This window comes from Catharus ustulatus, chromosome 12 (genome assembly GCF_009819885.2).
Source record: "Catharus ustulatus isolate bCatUst1 chromosome 12, bCatUst1.pri.v2, whole genome shotgun sequence".
In the NCBI taxonomy this organism is placed as follows: domain Eukaryota; kingdom Metazoa; phylum Chordata; class Aves; order Passeriformes; family Turdidae; genus Catharus; species Catharus ustulatus.
This window is the reverse complement of record NC_046232.1, coordinates 10,492,902-10,515,666: the sequence shown is the minus strand read 5'-3', so window position 1 is coordinate 10,515,666 and position 22,765 is coordinate 10,492,902. Positions and strand designations below refer to the sequence as shown.

The 22,765-nt window shown below is 41.5% G+C and overlaps 1 protein-coding gene across 2 annotated transcripts in view; it reads right to left on the bottom strand.

The window, feature by feature from the left end:
• The window catches only part of SLC12A1 (solute carrier family 12 member 1), a 51,230-nt gene that overhangs the window by 10,279 nt on the left and 18,186 nt on the right, over positions 1-22,765 (bottom strand). For both annotated transcript variants that reach the window (XM_033070664.1, XM_033070665.1), the window contains exons 10-23: positions 22,008-22,159; positions 20,327-20,434; positions 19,451-19,574; positions 18,477-18,578; positions 16,454-16,609; positions 13,550-13,649; positions 13,354-13,465; positions 10,820-10,960; positions 8,837-8,943; positions 7,919-8,001; positions 5,258-5,401; positions 3,224-3,355; positions 2,878-2,989; positions 232-318 (exon numbers count right to left, since the gene is read on the bottom strand). In XM_033070664.1, coding sequence (XP_032926555.1) covers positions 232-318; positions 2,878-2,989; positions 3,224-3,355; positions 5,258-5,401; positions 7,919-8,001; positions 8,837-8,943; positions 10,820-10,960; positions 13,354-13,465; positions 13,550-13,649; positions 16,454-16,609; positions 18,477-18,578; positions 19,451-19,574; positions 20,327-20,434; positions 22,008-22,159 — 1,660 coding nt within the window. The remainder of the gene's footprint in view (positions 1-231; positions 319-2,877; positions 2,990-3,223; positions 3,356-5,257; positions 5,402-7,918; positions 8,002-8,836; positions 8,944-10,819; positions 10,961-13,353; positions 13,466-13,549; positions 13,650-16,453; positions 16,610-18,476; positions 18,579-19,450; positions 19,575-20,326; positions 20,435-22,007; positions 22,160-22,765) is intronic.

The following is a 22,765-nucleotide window of genomic DNA, read 5'->3' as shown; positions in this document are numbered from 1 at the left end:
AAAAAGATTACACATGGGTTTGACTCTTTAAGCTGTGATTGTTAAAAGGTTCTTTCCTTTTTCTTGTTCTTGGTAATTATAAAATTATTAAAATGAAGTGACAGTGTTATTTTCTGTGTTGGGGGGTGTGGGATTTTGTTTATTTGTTTTGTTTCGAATTTTTAATATGAAATAAATAAGTTCTAGATAAAGACTGGCTGCTAAATAGTGGATTTTGGTAATACTTCTTACCTCTCTTTGTTGGGCTTTATATTGATATCACAAATGATATTAATATCAGCAAATTTTATTCTGAATTTGCTTAGTAGTGAAGCCATCCTGAAAACAGAAGAGAAAATGTTTTACCATTGTACTTCGAGTGCCTTATATCAAAGAACACTTGTAAATGAGTTAGACAACTGCATTTTATATCTTATCTTTAACTATATGACAAATTACTTTAAATGCTTTAGTGTTTCAATATCCAATTACAGAACAGGATTAATGTGACTGCTGTAGCATAATTCATTTAACTGATGATTGATGAAAATCACAAAATAAAAAGAAATTAATAGCAGACAGAGGGCAGAGTATTTACATTTTGGGAAAATAATGGTACTTGAAGTATTCCCAAAGGCTTGAGTTATAATTGAAGAATATTCAATATACAGTATGTCAGAATTCCCCCAATACTTACAGAAGGCTTCTGTTACTCTGTTACTGTCAGAATGCCTTGGATGGAGTTTTACAGTACTGGTAGTGCATGTGTTGGTGAAAATTTGGTCCAGAAGGCTGATGTCCAATTCTTGAAAGAATCTTCTTCATCTTTTTCATTTATTTATTCACATTGATTTACTCACATGTTCATGAAAGAAAGTACTTTGCTTTTCTGCCCCAGTTGGCAGAAGGAATAGTTTATAGCTTTTTGTGTGTTTGTGCTGAGGATAGAGAGGTTTACAGTAATTTCAGGACCATAAGGTGCACTGCACTATAAGGCGCACCCCCCAGGAGTCGGCAAAATTCGCAACTTTGTCCATCAGATAAGGCGCACCGGACTATAGGGCGCACTTCTGGGTTCGGGGGAAAGTTTTAGTCAAAAGGGCGTGCCTTATAGTCATGAAATTACTGTAATTAAATCAGTTTTGCCTTTGTTTGAACCATTGTTGGGATCTTGTGGTTCTTCCCCACACCTCCTTCTCCCACCTCCTTTTTTGTTTCTATTTTTGGTATGTAAGCTTTGGATTTTGAAAAGGTCAGAGAGTTCCTAGGAGCAAACCACAGTAGAAATACATATTTGTTTATGACCTGAGAGTTTACTCTTTTTTTTTTAACCTATTTATATAAAAAGAACATACTGCTTGTATAAATCTTAATGTCCCTTGTGGCAATCCCTGGTTTGAACATGATAAGGAGCAAAATCTCAACTTCTGTGGAAAGGTTCTAATATTTGGGGAATTACATGCTGGTAAAAGTCCAGTTAAATTTGACTTCTGATTTCAAAATACATGGCTGAAATTGTACTTGGGTGATTTTGTATTAGATCTACCAGGGAATGGAGGAATCACCCAGGCCAGATTTATCTCTCTGAAGGCTTTTGCATATGGCAGGTAGGTCATGTTTTGAGAACACTGGTGTTTAGGTAGCAATACAGACACACACAGTTTTCTTGGGGACAAACTGGGTCTTTGGCAGCTGTCCTGATCATGCTGTTCACTCTGGCCTTTGTGAGACAAGCAAGGTATGCAGGTGTCAGAACTGCTTCTGTGGAAGCTGTCATTTTTTGACAAATCCCATTTGGTGTCAAAACTTCATATTTTCAGCAAAATCAGGTGACTGGAGGGTCAAGGTTCGGGAGCCTATTTGAAGTCTTGAACAGCCAAGACTGGGCAGACTCTGGACAGGGAGCAGAGAACACTTCCCAGAGGGTCCCTGAACAGCTCTAGGGCTTTTTTTACCCAATTATAAGGATAGTTTTACAAGTACAAACACTTGTGAATCTCTTCTGCAGAAGTACATTAACTTTAGGGTACTTAAACAGTATCTGATGGAACCACAGTGGAGTAAAGTTTGCTCTGTGTGTTCCTTTTTGCTTTATGGGACCATCCTGTGGCAGCTGTGTTTCCAAGGCACTATGTTGTAATCCTAGTGAAGCTGGTGATTCTAACTCCTGTCCTGGCACCCCTCTCACTTGTTTACCACTGGAGTTTTGGCTGGAGGTGTTTTTAACTCTCTACATGGTGCTTCTGCTCTTTGTTAAGCAGTCACTGACTTTCATCCCAAATTGAGCTGCTTCTGCTGGTGGTGAAATGCTGCCTGTAATGTGTAAAGTGCTGAGGAAGGAAAGGTACTACATGTAGTGATGATAACAAGAAGTTTGTATTAGTACCTTTCATTTGTTCAAAGGCCAATGATGATTATGAAGTCTAGACTTTCTTAAAAACACTGACTAAAATCAACTTCGCCTTAAAGTTGGTTAACTTACTCTTTAACTTCTTTATATTTTACTACAGTTAATCACATTACATGAGCTATCTGTCTATGCTATTTGCATGTGAGAGCTTCATGTGCAATTTCACTTCCTGTTACCTAGACAGTCTCATGTAAATCCCATAAAAATAATTATACTCTCATTACAGAGTGCAAACTGCTCTTCTCAGAGAAGGGAATATTAATGGGGAAAAGTGCTGAATGTGAGTTTCCTTTGGTAGTCACCATTTGCAGAGCCTTAAGGGCTATGCCATAAGCTTAACACCTTTCAATCAAGTACATTTTTTTCACACTGCCCACAGTACAACAAACCAGTTGTGCTGAAAAATTCCCACCTTCCTACTGTATATGCATTATATTAAGCATCAATTCAAACTCTTTAAACAAGTGAGACAAAAAAGATGTATTTACACTAGTTTTTCTTCTTCAATCCTATTGACTTTTCCTCCAGTGAAGATCCTTAATTTACAATTCTTCCACTTCTTCCTAATAGTTAGAATGTAAGGAATTAGGATTGTTAGACCTGGAAGAACATAGAAAATTGGAGGAATATCAAATTAGTGCATTGGATTGTAACAATTCCATCTTTCACTTCAGCAGTGTTGGATGTAAGTTAATTTTAAAACATTTAAGCCTGACATAAAATTGATTATGTAAGCTTAATAAAACCCAGTTTTATGCAACTTCCTAAGTCTGTTTTTATATTTGGTAACAGAGAAATCTCTCTCTCTCTGTGATTCTTACTTGAATTCCTTACCTCCATCATCGAACAGCCACCAAATGTCAATTGTGCCTTTTCCTTGCTTCTTTTTAAATTGAGTGCTGGCTTCTAGCAGCCTCTGATTGAATTCACCCACATGCATTGACTGCATGGTGTTAATGGTGCTCTCTGTAATGAGAAAGAAAAAAAATGTGGAAGGATGTCTGATAAGTGAGGCAATAAGTAGCTTTAGGGAGCCAAATGGAGGGAAAGCTTCAGGAAAATGAACTGTTTCTGACATAATTTCTATCCTTTAAATCTGAAAAAAAAGGTACAGAGTAGATGCTTTGGACTTTTAATTTTCTCATACACACAGAAACCAAAGCTTGTGTAACACACTGTCACTAGATTATAACATTTTGAAAAAGGTTACCTGATTATTTGTTCTCTGTTTCTTTTTAGTTAATGTAAAATTCACCGGGGCCTTAAAAAGCAACTGGGGAATATCTGATAGATTTTAGAAGTAAATGTGTCATTTTGCATCATTTACAAGCTCAGCTGTCTTGTAAAATACAGAGCTCTCTGACAGGCACAGTCACAGGGGATGAAATGAGCCGATGGGATGCAGAGGTAGCATAGGTGAAGCTGGAAATTAGAAAACACAAGCACATATAACTGTTTCCCTATGCTGACATGGTCACTGCTAATTGGAAATAAATTTTGATTCTTGCTGTTTGCTTGGCTGGCTTTAAAAGATACAGTCTTGACTCTGTACTAACAATACCTTCTCTCATTCCACCTTTTGAGGCCTGTGGTTTTATTACTGCTTCTCTTTCAATGATTTCAAAGAGATGTCAGAGCAGTATTCTAAGTGGAACAAACAGGCTTCTTTAGAGGTTTTACTCTGGTCTACTAGGTTCTGAAAATGCTTTGTGGGGTTTTCCTGTGTTTCTGGAATGTGTACAGGCTAGTTCCAAAGCAGTTATTGGCTTTTCTCTGCAGTTCTAGCATCTCTGCTGGAAGACGGAACAACTCTGGGGAGTATGAATATGAAAACAAAACAGAGAGGTGGGGCTATTTATTAACATTATCTTATACAGAGAGCCAAAATGTGTAATATTTATCTACTTTATGCATTTCTCAACTAAATCAAAAAGGGAAGTTGAAACAGGGGTACACACTCTTGGTGGAATTGTCATAAAAATATGTTCTACTGAAACAAAATCAACTGAAACCTGCCAGCTGAAGAATAGTGGCATTTTATGTTCCCAGTCTCTAGATCTTCCTGGCACCTGGTGGGAGTTGCATGCACAACCAGATGTAACAGTCTCTGCAGGTGAAAACTCTCAAAATACATGTCTGTGTACAAGCATGGCTTCAGGTGGGTCATTATCATTACAGCCTAGCAGTTGTGAAATGAGACCTTAAATTGGGTCTGTATCATTTTGCTATATCTGAAAGGTAATATTGACTTCATCACGTACACATTGAAGTTATGTGTTAATTAGGTATTTGACAGTATGCTGAATATGTGCTTTCAGTACTTCTACCACCTTCACTTGTGCATTTTTATAAAATCATGCTTAGAATCTAGAGCACTTGTGCTATTTTTACCTGTTTTTTCAGCTGTGTACTGAGTTTGTATGTGTGCATGTTAAGTGAAGTAAGATTGCTTGTTCCCTGCATATTGTGCATATGTTCCAATTTTCTTTAGAGAGGAGGAAAAAAGGCCTCTTTAAAAGCTTAAAGCACCCTATTAAAAAGAAAAAAACAACCCCAAAACCCCCCAACCAACTTGTTCTGTATTCCTCAAACTTTAAGAACCGTGTTCTACTTTTGACAAGTAGAAGCTGAGCTGAGAAGTTTCTCTAGCAAATGAGGGGAAATGTGTTGTAGACAGTGTGTCCTGTGAGCCAAGGATGTCACTGTGCTGCATTACAGGGTTGTACCGTGGTTTGCACAAGCAAAGTTCTGTTCCAGGGGCTTCTCTGTGGCTCAGGAAAGTTTGGCTTGGAGTAAAGTCCAGTTTGCATATTGGTGAAAGTGTGATGCGTTGAAGGGCTGAGGATAAGTTGTCATTTTGGAACTTACCCTTCTTTGTTTCGTGTTTTGAGATATTCAATGTGCTGGCTTTTTTGAAGAATCCACAGATGCCCCTTTTTCCTTCTTCAAAATCATTTTCTTTAATGGTGGCTTCCAATGCCAATCTCTCCTGCTCCAGCTTCTCTAATTCCTCTATATATTAGAAAAAGTAAAAAAAAAAACCAAAAACTGGTAACACATTGCTTTCTTTTAAATTAAATCCCTTACTAAAGTAATGGTGATGATGTAATTGGTGTTGTGCTTTGTAGACAATTTAAAGCTCCTGGTACGAAAATTTCTTTTAGAATGCTTTTTCTTTGCAAACCAGTAGGGAGAAGGAAGCTGAATTCACCTCTGGAAGCCCTAGCTTGGGCTGCCTGTGCCTGCAGCTCTGTGGTGTTCCAGCTGCTCTCAGTTTGTCTCTTCCCAGTCAAATTCAGTATTATGACATTTTATAGTTACATGAGATATTATTTTTTGAGTTATGTTTTGGATGCTTAGTTGGTTTCTTTAGCCATGAATTTAAAAAGACATTAGTAAAGCTGTTTTCCTACACTAAGGAAGCTGAGGTATTCAGTTCTAACCTGTGGGTCTCTTTTCTTAGAACAAATTCTCATGGTTTATACTTTGAGACGCTCAGAAATGCGTAAGGATGCTCAACATACAATCATTCTCCATGCAGAAATATTTTTCATGTTTTAATTTTTTTAGCATTAGCTGCAAAGATGTAAGATTCAGTTAATCAGTTCTGTAAACTTAGTAATACAGAAGAACAATTTAGTCCTAGCAATATTAGACTTCTGCTGAGAAAACAGTATAATGTGTTATTGTGGAATATATTATGGTGAGGCACTAATTAATATCATCCACGCATTTGCCTGCAGAAAACTTTTTTCGTAAGGAAATCTTCTGAGTAATACATTAACTAAATATGAGGTAAGTTCATTTAAGACTTTGTGTTGAAAAAGTAGAATAAACTCTCACTAGCTAGACATTATTAGCTCTGTTAACACTCTCAGTTGCCAACAGAAAGATTATACTTTCTTTTACTTTTTAATCAATGACAGTCACATACTTCTGATTATTAGACATGGCGATAGCCACGAACTTGATGGTTACTCAAAACTAAAATTCCAGCTTTTCTATTGAACAGAATGCTGACCCAAGTATAAGAGAACACAATGATCATTGTTTAGCACTACAATGACTCTGTATCTGCTTCAAAATACTTCTTTGTACTTGAGGCTCTTGCCCCCTTAATTCTTTCTGACTCCTTGTGTCAACACTTGGAGAACATTTGCTTGTTTGTGAGATTGCAGAGTTGTTTTTCACTCTATTTTTACAGGTGTTCCAATGACTGCATATTTTGAGCACTCAGCTGCTGACTCCCATCAAGCAGAGGTAGGCAGGTTATCTCTCAGAAATCACCAGGGAGAGAAGAAAAACTTGATTATTTTGGAATCTTTTCTGAATCCCTGTAGTTTTGCCCCGTGGGTCTCCAAGCACGTCAAACTGCCAGTGGTGACTGAGTGTTCACCTGCCCTTGTTTCTGTAAGGAGTCTCTGGCGCCTTTTCATTCTGCGGGGTGATTCGCCTCGGGCTTCCCTGCGTTAGCTGAGGCTGCGGCCGCGGCCGACGGGGCTGTGCCGGCGGGCGGGCAGCAGGCGGCAGCAGAGAGCCGCGGGCCCGGCCCGGCTGCTCAAGGTCCGGCCCGGCTGCTCGGGGTCCGGCCCGGCTGCTCTGGGGTCCGGCCCGGCTGCTCGGGGCCCGGCTCGGCCCGGCTGCTCTGGGGTCCGGCCCGGCTGCTCGAGGTCTGGCCTGGCTGCACCGGGACCCGGCCCGGCTGCTCTGGGGTCCGGCCCGGCTGCTCTGGGGTCCGGCCCGGCTGCTCTGGGGTCCGGCCCGGCTGCACCGGGACCCGGCCCGGCTGCTCTGGGGTCCGGCCCGGCTGCTCTGGGGCCCGGCCCGGCTGCTCTGGGGTCCGGCCTGGCTGCACCGGGACCCGGCCCGGCTGCTCAAGGCCCGGCTGCTCTGGGGCCAGCCGGGAGAACTGGCTTGCTGGAAATGTATGGAATTGTTCGCCCTCGGCCACCCAGATGGCATGTCTCCCGAAATGGTTGTGGTGTGGCAGAATGTTTTCCCTTTCCCCCTGAGATACGCACTGCTAACCTAAGGAAGAATGGAATGAACAAAAAGGGGAGAGAGGGAACTGGTGTTTGCTGTGCCTTTCAGGTTTTTGTGGGGGCGGGAGCTCTGTGCGACTCAAGAGTTCCCCAGAGATGGTCCCAAACTGCAGCTTCCCTTTTCCGTGTGTCCCACAGATAGAGGTTGGCAGATAGAGGAAGGTGTGCTAAGGCCAAGAGGGAAACGTGCAGCAGAGTAACTGGTTGCTGTGGCACAAAGATGATTTTGTTGCTTTAGTCTGTGCCTGTGCTGGAACTGCTTTGGGAGTTGAGTTCTCTGGGGTGCAGAACCCCTTAATGTGGGAGGCTTGGACTCCTGTCACTGCCAGTGATCAGCAAGCACTTCAGGCAGGATTTAAACTGCAGAAGCAAGGATGAACTGTGGAAGTTGTGAGTGTAGGAACTATTCTAGAAAGCAGATGGTGACTCTTATGAGTGTCAGAGTCCTTCTTATGCTGTGCATCTAACCAGCAGAGTCACCACATACCTTGAACCTGAAGAACCTGAGATATATCAAATCCTTGGCTAATTCTGACGATAATTACACCGAGCTCAAAATCAAAGGCATCACTGGAAAGAAAGAAAAAGAAGAGTAAACATGATTTTACACCGTGCATGTTGATGAGGAAAGCTACTTTGAAAAGATCTGTGCAAGTGTTCACAGGGAGGACAGGCTAGGTAAAATTGCCCCAGATTAATTTGTAGTACTTCTCTTCCCTCGTTTAAAAAAAAATGTTTGATTGGGTATGGGAACAAATCAGCTATTCCTGAAATGGGTCTTTTAGACAGCACTCTTTTAGGAACTAGGTTGCCATAGGATAATTTTTCCCCCTTTCTCTGAGGAAATAACAAAACTGAGGTGGGGTTTGTTGCTCTGTAACTCACTTCAGCTTTACAAGTGAATTTTGAGCAAGCATCTATGAGAAGCCTGTTCTAAAATGACTGCTTCCTAGCTAAATCCCAACCCACAGAGCTGCTGAGCCTTAGGCACACATGAGATTTGAAGCAAAGCTCTTCCTCAGTCTCCTAGGCTTAAAAGAAGAATTCCATGATGTTCTCTTATTCCCTTAGTACGTACATTAGGGTTGTTTTTCTCTGAGCTCCTTCCCACTAAAAACGGGAAAATACAGTTCTGCAAAAGCACTGCTGGCAGCAGTGCAGCTTTTTTAGCATTGTCAAGCCACATCAGCTCTGATGGTGCCAGGTGTTTGCTAAGCAGATCCTACGAGGTGTGGGAAGCCAATGAACCTTTTTGATGGGCAATAACTTTAGCCACAGAGCTAGGATGTGTGAGCCCAGGTTTGTACATATGTTCTTGCATTGTTTCTACACATCAAATTTTGTATGGAAATCTACATTAATCTAGTCTAAGAGGAATGAAAAAGGAGGTGCTGAGCTGACTTACTGTATAATGCCCACATAGTTCTCAACTTGAGTGGCAGGTGCACTTCTCCAGTCCTTCTTAAATCCCATCACCAGGGTATTTGGTTTCATTCTACCCAAGCCTGAGGCCTGCCAATATTAAAACACTGCGTGAGAGAGGTATGCATACATGCTTTTACTGTAAATGAAAACTAATGGCAAAAGATAACTGAAGCAATGTTCTGGAGACACTTACAACTAGATTGCATTTCATAAATGTCCTTCATGCTCATACCCATGCAGAAAGCAGAAAGATTAGCTTTAAATCATTCCAACTATAAATGATTTTAGATGACAGAAGTGTAGCTTTGCTAAATTAGCATTCATTTGCATTTCTTCTGACATGCTCTCATTAAAATGGTTCAATAACTTGGAATCAAGAGGGAGTTCAAGAACTGTTTGTATGCTCATTCTAACATAATGGCATAAAGCTTTTATCAGCTTTGGAATACTCAGTAGATGAAGTGGGTCTGAAGTCTCTTAAAACATCTCAGATACACAGAGAAGGCATAGGCTCCCAAGAATGTTTTTTGGGGTTTGTTTTTGTTTTTGTTTTTTTTTTGCCTTGAATTTGGAAACTGTTGCTCTTTAATTTACTGTGTTCTTTTCTAAAGATTATCCAAAATCAGCTCAGCATGCTTTGTAGATAAAATTATCGTTTATAAACAGGAAAAATAAATGGTTTGTCAAGGTATTGGTTTGCCTTCAAAACAGGTTCTGGATTATAAAACCTGGACATGTAAGAAAAGTAAGATTCAGATTCAGCTAATCTAGTGTTATAGAAATCTAAATATTCTATGTACTGGGAACCTTTAGGAGGAGACACACAAAACACCAGCTTGTAAAGTTCTTACACTTGCCAACTTTTTAGTACTAGCAAATAGAAAATAGGTAAAAACTGTTGAAACTTTGGTGGGTTTTTTTGAATAGCACTGTTTATGTTGAAATCAGTAACTGTTGCCAATGTCTTTAGGTTGCAATAATGATGATATGGTTATCCTTCTGTTTGCTGGAAGAGAATTATTTGGGGTCCAGTAGTTGACTTTGGCAATAATTCTTAAGTAGTAATGGAAAGGAAGAGATCATCAGACCGTAGCAGGTCTCAAAAACATCAGAAAGATCTCCTGCTGAGACAATGTATAAGCCCAAGATGAAGTGTCTTTGTGAGGCTTTTACAGAACAAAGGGATCTTTATTAATAGCATTTCATCTTGCTCAATTGTACTGTCCATTCAGCAAGTGTACAAAGAGCCCTGGTAGGACACCAGTGGGTGAGTTACCCAGAGTATTTTAGTTGGTTCCCTACTGTCTCAGTTGGCACTGATGTCTTTTCAGCAGTGTATTTTGTACAAAGGATATGAATTTTCTCTACATTTTGCCTCAGTACTTATATGTTTAAATATTCATATATGTGATAGAGGAAGGGAGATGGGAAAAATGAAAACAGTGTCTCTGTGTCTTCATTATGGCCATTTTAAATGGACTGTTGGAAATGATCTCCTGCATTCCTAGAGTAATAGAAAAATATTGCAGATTTTTATTTAAATTACCTTCTCACTATTTGCAGAAAATATATATTACACATTTTCAGTTTTCGTTTATTGCCAAAGCATTCTCAGATACTTAGTATGCCGTGTAATACCAAACAATAGAATTTATTTGAAATGTGTCAAGTGTCAGCTGCATAGATATTCATATGTTGCCCTGTAGATGCTTATCTTTTTTCATAATAGTGTCTTGTTCATTTAGGAGAGAATCAATCTGCCTGTCTCATAATACCATAGCCCAGAACTAGATCTTTATGAAGTAATCTGTAATATAATATTCATGTACCCCCAGAATCCCCTTTCCATCTATAACATTACCTATATATATGTAGAGCTTCTTCACAAGCTAATAGTAATGACTCACATAAAGGGATGCTTTGATGTACACTCTTCTGTGTGTTCTGTAAACAAAAAGCTTACTTGAAGTAGACTTTTGACTCCATCTCTGAAGCTGTCAGCTGCCACTGCTGCATAAAAAGCTTTTCTTTTGTTCTTTGTAAGCCAGGCCTGCTTTTTTTCCATGCCACTGTTCATCTCCTTAACACAGAGCTTGCGTGGTCCCTGCATGATACAGTAAAATATTATTATGAAGGCTTTGTACTGTACATCACACGGTGATTTTGAAGGAGTTACCAATCTGCTGTGGGAGCAAATGGAGAGAGTCAGAAAAATACCTTTCCAAAAAGGGTCCACAGAGATTCAGCCCTTTGAAAATAACTCTGGTGCAAACATAATTCTCATTCTGTTGGAGAGGGCTGAGGCTGTTAATGGTACTTAAATGCAGTGATTCTGACAGAAAGAAGGACTACTATGGATTGTAACATCTTAAAAAAACATCTAAGGTATGATAAAGCATCTCAGAGTGAATGAAGTCCCTCCATGACTTAACTGTGTGAAAGAGTCTCAGCAGATCTAAATATACATGGTTAAGTTCCTGACTACTGACATAAGAGAAAAGAGTTGATGCAATGCAATTAAAGATGCAAATGCCTTTGTTGCCAGGTTTCTTTCAGTGGTCATCTGGTAATTTAATGGGAGAAATTGCATGTGCATATCCAAGTCACAAGACATCAATGCAACTTAAGAAGAATTTGATCCTGGATGCTTGAAAAGCTGGGAATAATAACTTGAACCATAAGCTTCAAGTTTCACTGTAAGGAGAGGCAACAAACAAGTTTTGCCCTTCTTCCCTGTCTCTCAAAGGAAAGCACCTGAAGGTGTTTTTGCAACTGGCTTGCACAATAAGTTTCTGCTGGCTAAGGGGCCAGACCCACCCCTGTCCTGGATGCCAGCCTGTCTGTGTCCTCCCATGCTCCTCCTTTGCACCTGTGGAATGTCTGTGCAATTGTACAGGGAGTCCAGGGAATTTGCAGACTGAGAACTAACCCTGAAAAAGTATTTTGCATGAAGGCAGGGAGTAAAAGCAGAAACAGTCCCTTTTACTAGAAATTCAGACTGTTCAAGCCAACATGCAGCCATAACCTCAGAGACAAGTAAACTTGCAATCATCTTCATGTTCTCTTGTGATCTTTATTTTTTCTGTTTCTGAGCTATGTATCACCATGTTCCTGGAAAGTTTCTTGCTGCCTTTTGGAAGAATAGAATGGAAGATGTTCTCTCTGGCGTGGTGTTTCAAAACTTTGTGCATTGCTAACAGCATGTCAGCTTTTGAGGCAGAACATGCTGCGTGTTACATTTATGGCTGAATAGTCTTGCTGTATTTGTTGTGATATATACTGCAGGCTGCTCTTCAATGTGATTGCTAGGAATTTTATCATCTGCTTTTTACCACAATTTTGCAATTCATAGAGGTTCATTTTGTCACACTTTTATTACCAAGAAAATTAAATTTCACTTAAGTTGCTGAAGAAATAATTTGAAAGTCCCCCTAAACAATTACAAAAGCTTATACTAACAAAATAGTCTTTGGGGTTTTTTGGGTAGACAGGACTAAAAACTCAGTTCTCCATAGAAAGAGAAACATGCCTAAGAATTCAGAAAACTTGCTGAAACACAACTTTAGGAAGCTGCATAATCTCAGGATCTTGTTGGGATTGGTTCTATCCTTACTGAATGTAGTGGGAAATGTGACAATAATAGTAGGGAAGAATTAGGACTATTCATTCTTTATAGATTTATTTGATGTGGGAAGACTCACATGTAGATCTTCCATACTCTGTTTCTGTGATGTGGCAGCATCAAATGAATTATTCCTACGCTGCTGTAGAGGAATACATTATCTCTATTATCTAGATTCTGCAGCCCCATTTAGTGCCACAAGCTGTTTTGTTCTTTTTTTTCTCTCTCAAAATTAAAAGGGCACTGTAATATTTAAAATACTTTTTCTCCCTACACTACAAGCCTATTTTTTTTCTGTCCTAATGTGAGACTAGATCTTCATCCTCTAAGATACATAATTTGCTGTGTATTTATATCTAGAAATACACTTTGGTCCTCTCCTTAGATGTCAGAAGAGCATATTTATCCTCAAAATTAGCATTGTAACAGTTTTTGAACCACTGCAAAGAGAGCAGAATTACTTGCCAAACCCCAACTCTGCAAATCAGAGACAAAGGTGAAAACAGAACCTGGTTAATTTGACTCTCACACAATAACCCTTCAAATTTTGCATTTTGTGTAGTTTGAGGGTGTTCTGTTTTCTAAGCCTAAAATCTTTCCTTGTAAGTTTTTTTTTTTTTCTTTCCTCCAAACCATTTTTTGGTTCACCTGCTATGAACTTTGAAATGCATCTCAGTGAGGCATTTACCAGCAGGCTTTATATCAGCTGATAGCTTTCGTGTCTAGAATTATGACAAAATTCATTCTCAGCGCAAATCTCCTTGGTGGTGTGCACAGCAGCAGTGGGAGCACAGTGTACTGAATGAGAGTGGAATGGAACAGGGACCTGCAGCCCCCCTGGTGCTGGGTGTGCAGATTTGGGTGAGTTCCCTTACCATGTACACTTCACAGCAGATACACAGCCCGTTGTTCTTGGTGAAGGTGTGGGTGATGTCTAGCAGAGCAGGTCTGACCATAGGAGCTCCTGTTAATGCTAGGCACTGGGGTCTGGTGGAGGAAAAAGAGGTTGTATGTAATTGGCTGATGTACAGATTCAGGACAAGCCATTCTGTTGTTCACTGGAAATCTTACCTGAAGTTTTTCACATGGTCTTCCACTGTTGTTAATGCCAGGGCGCTGTCTAAGGCATTAACAAAGTAAAGAGCCTGTGTGGAGGAGCCCCAGTTTACTTCTGCATATAATAAAGAGAAATAATGTATATTAAACCACAGGCTTTTCCCCACTTTCTGTTGCAAAAATCAGCAATGGTGTTTTTTATGAAAAGCAGAGTACTTTATAAGATACAGACCTGTTGTTCTTTGTGTTTTGCTTGTGTGATGCAGAAAACCCCATGCAAATAAATAGTTTCATTCTTTACTTAAATGTTGTAGTGAATGTTCTTCCTCTGCTTAAAAACTATTTTCTTATTTGTTTCATTAACTTTGTGTCCTTCTCCCATTTAGAAAATTGACAGCCCTGAGTCATGTATGTGGTGTGGAATTTCAGGAAGTGCAAATGAAACCAGTAGGAAGGAACATTGCTGGTGCCAGTTTGCTCTGTTCCACTGTATAGGTCAAAGATTATTCTCCAAACCCCATTTTACATCTTTTCTCATTACTGTGCAGCTGTTTGGTCAGTGGAGACATATAAGAAATGTCTTTCTACACTCTGAGATCTACATGAATGCAGATCAAGTCCTGTTATGCCAAGGTGCAAAGCCAATATTAAGTGAAACTAAGTGGAGGTTTTGTATAAAGTTGCCTTTTCTCAGGAATATTAGTTTTTTCTGAACCCTCCATTGGCTGGTAAATTAGTGCTGAACAAAAGTCACTCTCTTAGCAGGAGACAGAGAGCTTTTTGTACAGTGGCTGCAGTGAATTTAACCAAACTTTGAGGTGGTACTTTGTATCAAGGACCTGGCATTATCCAAGGAAAGGGTAGAAATCCTGAAACGTTTTTGACAACTGGCTTGAGGTGGGTGTGCTTTCCTGCAGCTGATGATACATTTACAGGAAGAGAGGTACAGACCATCCCAGTGGGTGTGAGAGAGCACAGGTAGGGAGGACAGACAACAGCAACAGAAACAATTACACAGTCTCAGACCAGGTGTTGCTGTCCCAAGCTAACTCCAATAAAAGTACATCTATTGCTGGGAACCATGCCTCTTTTATTTGTTGGTTTTGTTTGATGTTTTCTGCTGCAAAGTACAGTAAATTCACGAATACAAGCCGCACTGACTATAAGCCGCATCTCTGGGTGCTGGCAAATATTTTGGTTTTTGTCCATAGATAAGCCGCACACGAATATAAGCCGCTCTGTCGTTCGCAGCGAGGACCCGCGTGCAATTATTAACAGAACGGCGGGAGGGCGGGGCTTACTGGCTGAGCTAAGGCTGTGCAGGCTCGGCCCGCTAGGGGCCGCTGACGGGGCCAGGTGGCCCAGCCCGGTGCTGCAGCTCGGGGCCGGCCGCCGCTGCCCCTGGGCTCGGTCACCCCGGGTCGGCGCTGCCCTGCGGTGGCAGGCAGGGACGGAGCTTCCCCTGCTCCTACGGCAGCGGCGGCGGGCGGGGACGGAGCTTTCCCGCGCCCGTGGCGCCGGCGGCGGGCAGGGACGGAGTTTCCCCGCTCCTGCCGCGGCGGCGGCGGGCGGGGACAAAGCACCCCGTCGGCTCCCCGAGCCGCGGCAATGGCTGCGCGGGGCTCCCGTCGGCTCCCCGGGCCGCAGCAATGGCGGCGCGCGCTTCCCCCCCCATCCCTGGGCTGCAGCAATGGCGGCGCCGGCTTCCCCCCCCCCTCCCCGGGCCGCAGCAATGGCGGCGCCGGCTTCCCCCTCCTCCCCGGGCCGCGGTAGGGGCGGCCCGGGTCCCCCCTCTCCTCCCCGGGCCGCGGTAGGGGCGGCCCGGGTCCCCCCTCTCCTCCCCGGGCCGCGGTAGGGGCGGCCCGGGTCCCCCCTCTCCTCCCCGGGCCGCGGTAGGGCCGGCCCGGGTCCCCCCTCTCCTCCCCGGGCCGCGGTAGGGCCGGCCCGGGTCCCCCCTCTCCTCCCCGAGCTGCAGCAATGGCGGCGCCGGGCCCCCCTCCCGTCTCTCCCCTGGGCTGTGGCAGAGGAGGAAAGAGAGCTCTCCCGCCTCTCTCCCCGCCCCCCGTGCTGCCTACACGGAGCCAGGCTCCACCCGCGGTGCAACAAAGTAGCGATTTGTAACAATCGCAAAATGCCGACTTTGCAGCTGCTCGGCTCAGCACTCTGGCAGGCACTTCTGAGGTTGTATTAGCCGCTCCTGATTATTAGCCGCATTTCCGGTTTAGGAGCAAAATCTTAGTCAAATTGGTGCGGCTTGTATTCGTGAAATTACTGTAATTCAGGTGGTTAGCACTAAAATCTGGACCTGGGTTCATTTTGTACTGGATATGAATAGCCAGACTGTCTAGTCTTGTACAGCACACAGGTTTTTGAGGACAGCTCCTGTGATTTGCTGAGCTACTAAGTGTTTTTTTCCAGCAGTAAAGTGGGCCCATCTGTCTTGATTTACGGGGGATTTGTAGGGAGGTGCTGGAGGATGATCAGTTCATAAGTAATTCAGCTTGCATTTTTCTTTTATAATGGTCAGCAAGTTTACATTTTGAGTGAGGACTCTGCATGAGTCAGCTAAGAGTGCTGCAAAATTCAGGTGAGGTCTTGTGCGTGAGTGGAAAAAAATTATGAGTGGTACTCAAGTAAAAGCCCAAATGTCATAAAGATGTGGTGGGAATAAACCAGTCTGCTGGAATGTTTACAGAAAACTCTGAACCACACTTGAACTGCTTGTTAAATGGGCAGTCACCAGACTATCAGCTTAATCTATATTATATAAAGTGTAGTTTAATGGGATGCTTCAGACTTTCCTTTAAATAAAGATAGCACAGAAAAATAATTTCTAATTCTGTTAGCAGAATCTATTCCTTTAAAATCCAGTCTAGCAGCACAACATATACATGTAATAATAGTGGGGTTTGGTCTTACCTGGCTTCTTATATGTTACATAAATATATAGGAAGAACTCAATGGCATAAGTGATGAGAGCTGCCCACCAGTTGATGACAAACATCACCCCGCAGCACAGCAGGGCTCCAAAAAGTGACACCCACATGTTATAATATCTGAATGCAGGTCTCCAACCTGTTTAAAGAGAATTGAGGAAATGGGAAGAGTGTAAGATATTGATAAAATGGTGATCCATTATTTTTGTGCATAAAATCTCATGTACAGTTTGTTTCAGGCTCTGTCAGAAGGGGTGGGAGAGGTATCTGTAACTTCTTAGGCACTGCATGTACAGATATTTTCAGGTGTTGGCTGATTTATTTACAGAATAGTGGATCTTACAGGTCTTCTACTACTCTTTCTTACTGCTTTGTTCAGCCTGGCTTTGAGTAGCTATTCTGTTCATATACATTTTTTGTAAAATTAAAGTTTACTGGATCAGAATATTTCAGAACATCAGAGGATTACCTGTAACTCCAGGTTATCTCCTGATTAATCTCCTGAAGTCACCTGAAAACACTGATGACTGTGTATTTTTGATGCATATACACAGAACTTATTATTGGAAGCTAAACTCTTGCTGAGAGGAGTGTTTCTTCCAATACTGTAAGTGCACCTGTCTTAAACTTGGAAATTGCCTGGCCTGGTGGCAGAAAAATAAAATCATCTGCAATTGACTTTAAAAAGATATTATTCCTGCTGCTCTTCAGCTGCAATACTGATTCCATCCCCTGCTACCAATTAAAATGATGAGGCAAGCACTGAGCCCTCATGGTTTGCAGGTCTCTGCCAGGTGTTCCACAGAGCAGACTTTGGAGAGGGGAAAAACACAGAAGATACAAGAGGCTGAGCAACCTTGGATCATCTTTATAATGAGGGAAAGGGAAGGACCTGCTGGGAAGAAATTTTCTGTCCTGCAGCCTTGCAATTATTATAATCTGTCATTGTGAATTGGCAGAAATTAACTGGAGGAAATGAGAAAAGAAAAATGGCTACAGTTTTGTGTGAAATGTTAAGTAGTGGCAGAGTAGAGTCAGATGTACGCAGATGAAATCTGTAGAGTAATTGTCACTCAGCTCCAAGGCCGTATGGAACAGATCTGCATCTGCTCAGCTGTGCAGGTAATTAGCAGAAGTGCTCATCTTTTCTGCCCTCTAAACAAATGGCACTGTGCAGATCCATAGGAAGGAAGCTGATGCAGGCATTTATGTGACTACTGCAGTTTCTTCACACTAGAAACCAAAAATGTATTCCTCGCTCCTTGAGTTGAATAATTAATTCATAGAAGCAGGAAATTGTCTTTCCTGTGTGCTAAACCAGTGTTGCTCAGCTGATTGACTTTATTCCTGAAGGTGTTACCCCTTCATTCATGAGATGGTGGGAATCATTCTGCTGTGGCAACGCACAAGTCTGACAGCCAGAATGTTCCTTTGCTGCAAATGTAGAGGGAGGATCTCAAGTTACCCCTGAACAGGACCTCGTTGTGCTTCACAATTGTGCTTTACAATTCTGCTTCTAGGCTCTGCAGAGCTGTGCTGTGCTGTTTGATGGACCTGCTCTTGCTCTACATGTTCCCCTCCAGGCAGCATCACTTGTAGCATTGTTGTGGTGCTTAGGAATCTCCCTGTACGTTTTGCTGTAGATTTGGAGAAAGGAGTGATGACTCCCCACTCTACATTGCTTGCTTCATTGGCCAGAATTGGCATAAGCTTTTACCCACACATGCTTTCTAATAGGGGAAAAAAATACTACCCTGAGGAGAATTGTTTTTTCTCCAGTGGGATACACCAAAGCCTTTCTCATTCTGTACTGCAGGCATTGTAAGGACTAGAGCCATTTTTTTATCTTTTGGAGATAAATAAAATGCAATCATATTCAATAAAACATCAGATTACATAACTTAGATACTTTACACATACTGCAGTTATCTCTGACATACAGTCTAAAGCTTCCAGAGATCAGACTAAAAAGCCCATATTTAAATCACTGCTGAATGCAGACTCACCTGGAGATTTTGCATATGAGGCATGAAAACAGGAGAAATTAATCAAAGCATATGAAGCCAGGAAGAAATTGGAGATGATGGGAGCAATGGTATTCAGTTCAGCTGCAAGACACATACACAAGTCAGACAGAGGCACCAGTTTCCTGGACTGGGGGCTAACTTTTTCCTCATGATGCATTTAATCTGAACATTGTCTGCATTTATCATCCAGGAGCTTGGGTATTTTCCTGTCTTACTAATTTAAGGCCATGTTGATCTACCTTCATTCATATGAATTATGTCTGCTAATCCTGATTTTAATAACATTATGTGCTATGCAGTGTTATACTTGATACTGTGAGTCAGCATACTGTCTCTTAATGATGTAGAGCTGATGTAAAGTTTAGAATTTTGAATACATAATTGACAGGATGGGTGCATTTAAAAAAATATTTGGTTACAACTTAGTGGGAATCAGAATTCTCTACTAGAAATCCTATTTACTTAGTATGAGACAGTTTGAATTTCAAATCTTGGAAAAACTGATTTAGCAATCCCTGCATCCTTAAATGTGGTAGCTGGGATTTTCTTTCACCAGTGCTGGTAAACTGGGGCTTGATTTGGAGCTGATGGTGAGAAAGGCTTGGGCAGAATAAGCTTCCTAATTCTGTCAAAATTGCCTCAGAGATGTATGCAATATAAACTGGAAAACCATTTTCAAAGATTGTGACTTTGCCTTATCTGATAGAGTTCTAAGCACTCTTCCAGCAGAGTAAACAGGAATTGCAGCTACTTCAGATCTTGGGAAATGAGGCTGTGGTGGTAAGTCACTGGAATCCCTGCTGGTTTCTTTTGGCTACCAGAATTTGTAATATACTTATGTCAGAACTTACCCAACTGGAAATTTTTCAAACCACAGCTACTGACTGTATTACAGTGTCAGTTTTTTAATTTCAGAACATGGCACTATAGCAGCTGTGTAAGGTTATACAAACCAATCAAAATGAATGCCATGGCGATGACGAAAGTGAGGACATATCCCCTGATAGGCTCGTTGTTTTTTCCATATCCTTTGGCAAAGAATTCTAGCCCTTTGTAGACGTTGTCCTTGCAAAGAGCCTGGTAAGAAAATCAGCACATAATTCTATTAAGCAGCACTTTCTTGCACCAGAAGTCACTGTCTGTGAGTGGCAGCTTGCTAGGCTTTTGCTAAGCAGAAGTTAAATCTTAGTGCTTCAAGTGCATCAACTGCTGTGGCATGTGAACATTTGAATAAGGTCATAAGACAATGTACTACTATGTTATTATATTGTGGGAAATACAATCACAGGCATTTAATACTTATTCAGTGCTTTAAAAGAAAGAGGTAATTAAATAGCTAAATAGAGTCTAAATTGAGAGAAGTTGAAGCATAAATCAGTGGCTTGATGTAATTTGTCCGGCTTATCTCTTCCATGCCATCTGCTCCCAGTCTGTCCACATTGCTGCTGCCCAGACAGCTTCTGTGCAGCCTGTTAAGAGCACACCTGACAGCACCTGCATCTTATGGACCTGAGGGCTCCTGATGCTCCTGTGCTTGCAGGGTGGCTTTTTGTAAGAAGATAGAATTGGTCTTCAAAGTACCCTTGAAGCTATTTATGACAGGCACATGAGTATCCCTTGCTCCTGCAGCAAAGCTGAGCTCTGACCAAAGGAACATTATTGCCCTTGTATGATAAGAACCTGTCTTTTTCTGCTGAAAAACATTCTACATATTGTTTTCCCTGCTTCTTCCTGCCACATGTGTCAGTTTAAATGTACATTACATTTGGCACACAAAGTTCAACTTTGAAATTAAACCAAGTATAAGGAAATACATAGCTTAATTTTACCTGGAAAACTTTGGGTGCGCTGACAAGAGATGCTAGAGCTGATGACAGAGTAGCTGAGAAGATGCCAGCTGTGATGAGAGGACCAAAGCCAGACACCATGCTCATCACCTTTAGGGAAAAAATGAAGGTAGAAAGAATAGGCTTGCATTTGGATGGACTTTTTAATGACAAACCCATTTAAATGTTCTATGTGTCTCTGCTTTTCATGATTCTAAATTTAATCTGCTGTACTATTATTTCTGTTTAGTTAAAAGCAGTGGAGGCAAAGCCAGATTCTTATTCAAATATGCAGCTGTCTGCTGGGACAGATGAGTACTCTGTGAGATTTCCTCACTGCTTTTACTAATAAATTGCTGTAACAGCCTCTACTTGATGAGTAAATAGTCAGCTTGTGGCAGACAAGAAAATGGAAATGGCAGGAAAAAGCACCAATGTATGAAATATGGTTGGAGACACTTTGTTTGGGTTTTTTTCTCCCTTGTTTATTTAATATGGCTGAAAATGAGAGGAAACTGCCTGATGGTGCTGACATAACTGCAGTGCTGCAAACAGTAATGATGATCACTGTCAGGCCTCCCTCAGCCCTCCCAGCAGCACTGGGCTGGCCTCTGTGACTGCTGAAGTGAAAGGGCTCTTGAGCAGCACCAGACAAGGAAATTAAAAGATGGATGGATGTGATTGGTGATGTGTGGGCAGTACTTCAGGAAAGAAACCAGGGAATCCTGAAGATTTGTCAGATGCAGTCATAGTGATTTTCTGGCTCTAGTCTGGCAGGGTAAATGCAAGAAGTGAAAGTTCTGGCTGTAGGGAGGTCACTGGTTTTAAGGGGTGCCCTGAGTGTGGGCAGCTGAACTGAGGTGGGAGGAAGGATGGTAAATGATCAAGGAAGGAAGAGAAAGTAGTCTATGAAAGGGACAGCATATCCCTTTCAAGGTGGTTTACCCAGCCCTGTCATTTAGCAGAGCCAGCTGGGAAAAAAGCCAGTGACTTTAAAAGCTACAAATGACTGGTTGAAAAGCATGTGCAGGTGGGTGGTGAATTCCTCTCGCTGGCCATGAAGCACAGGGGCTGAATAGAGTTCTGGGACCTGTGGTTGTCAGGCTGCAGGACTGCTTTACTTTGATGCTTAGCCTAAGCTTTATTTTGAAGAATAAAAATGGCAGACAGTCTCTCTCTGGCCTAGGAGAAAGACTCCATTACTTCTCACTTGATTTTTTGCTCTACTATTTTTGGATACTTTTTTAAAAAGAAGTCAGAACTCTGGTTTTTATACTGTGACACAACCCTTTAACTGTGACCACAGCACCCCTGGGGTAAAATCACATCCATATGTCAAGAGTAGTGAGGTGACTTCCTCATCTAACAGGAGTTCCTGAGGTCTCTGTTAAGTCTGGGCTTTCAGTTTGAAGATGTTACAACATACACTGCTGCACAGAACTTGTTAAAAGGGGAGATAAAGGCCTTACCAGAGTGTTAGGAAGGCTAGTGATGGGCAGTGTGAAGGTAAACATGCAATGCAGGGGATTTTTGCCTTTCATCACTGCTGTAGTTTACTTTTTTAGATAAAACTGGTTGTAGTTGTCTGCAAATAATGGTTTTGCATGTTTGTACTTATGTATTCATGTATTGCATCTTATGCTAATATATGCTTATATGCTAATATATGTGATCTCATTAAGACCTGAAAATTATTCATCAGCCCATAATCACATGGCTGACTTGCACATCTGGAAAAATCATAGCCTAGGCCACAGGCAGATGATCCATTGCAGCTCATTCCAGGTACAATTGTATCATTGACGTTCCCAGTAGCATCTCGTACGACACAGGAGGCTGTGGAAACAACGATGTATTTTTATTTTACTTCCTTGAGATATTGGAAAAATGTTCTTGCCACACTTTGACTCCTAAACTGCACACTTTTTGTACAGCTGCTGCCTTAGACTCATCCCAAAGAGCAACATTTTGTGTTGGGCAGGGATTACTTCCTTGAACTGTGAATTTCTCATGGTGTCTCTAAGCAAATGATTGCTTCTGTTGCTTTTAAAATAATCAGCCACTTAACTAATAAGGATTAGCATATTTCTGAGATAAGAAACCCAGACAGAGATCAACAATAAATTGACTAACTTAGAAGTCTTTTGTCTTCCTGTTACCACTTTTAAAAGTGCCAGTATTCAGAGCAAACAGCTCAGAGAGGCTTTTAGGTCTAGGCATACTCTTTTTCTGTGTAACAAGGGCACAGAATTACTTTAGAGACCCAGATCCTCAGCTATTCAGATTTGTCATAAGCCTATTAATACCAATATGATGAGTAGAACTTTGAACAGGAGAAATACCTATATTTTATTTGTGTTTATTGATATATGTTGTCTTTTTTTTTATTTTTGCTTATGTCCTCGGGTGACTTTATGATGCTTGTATCCCCAACTGACTGTT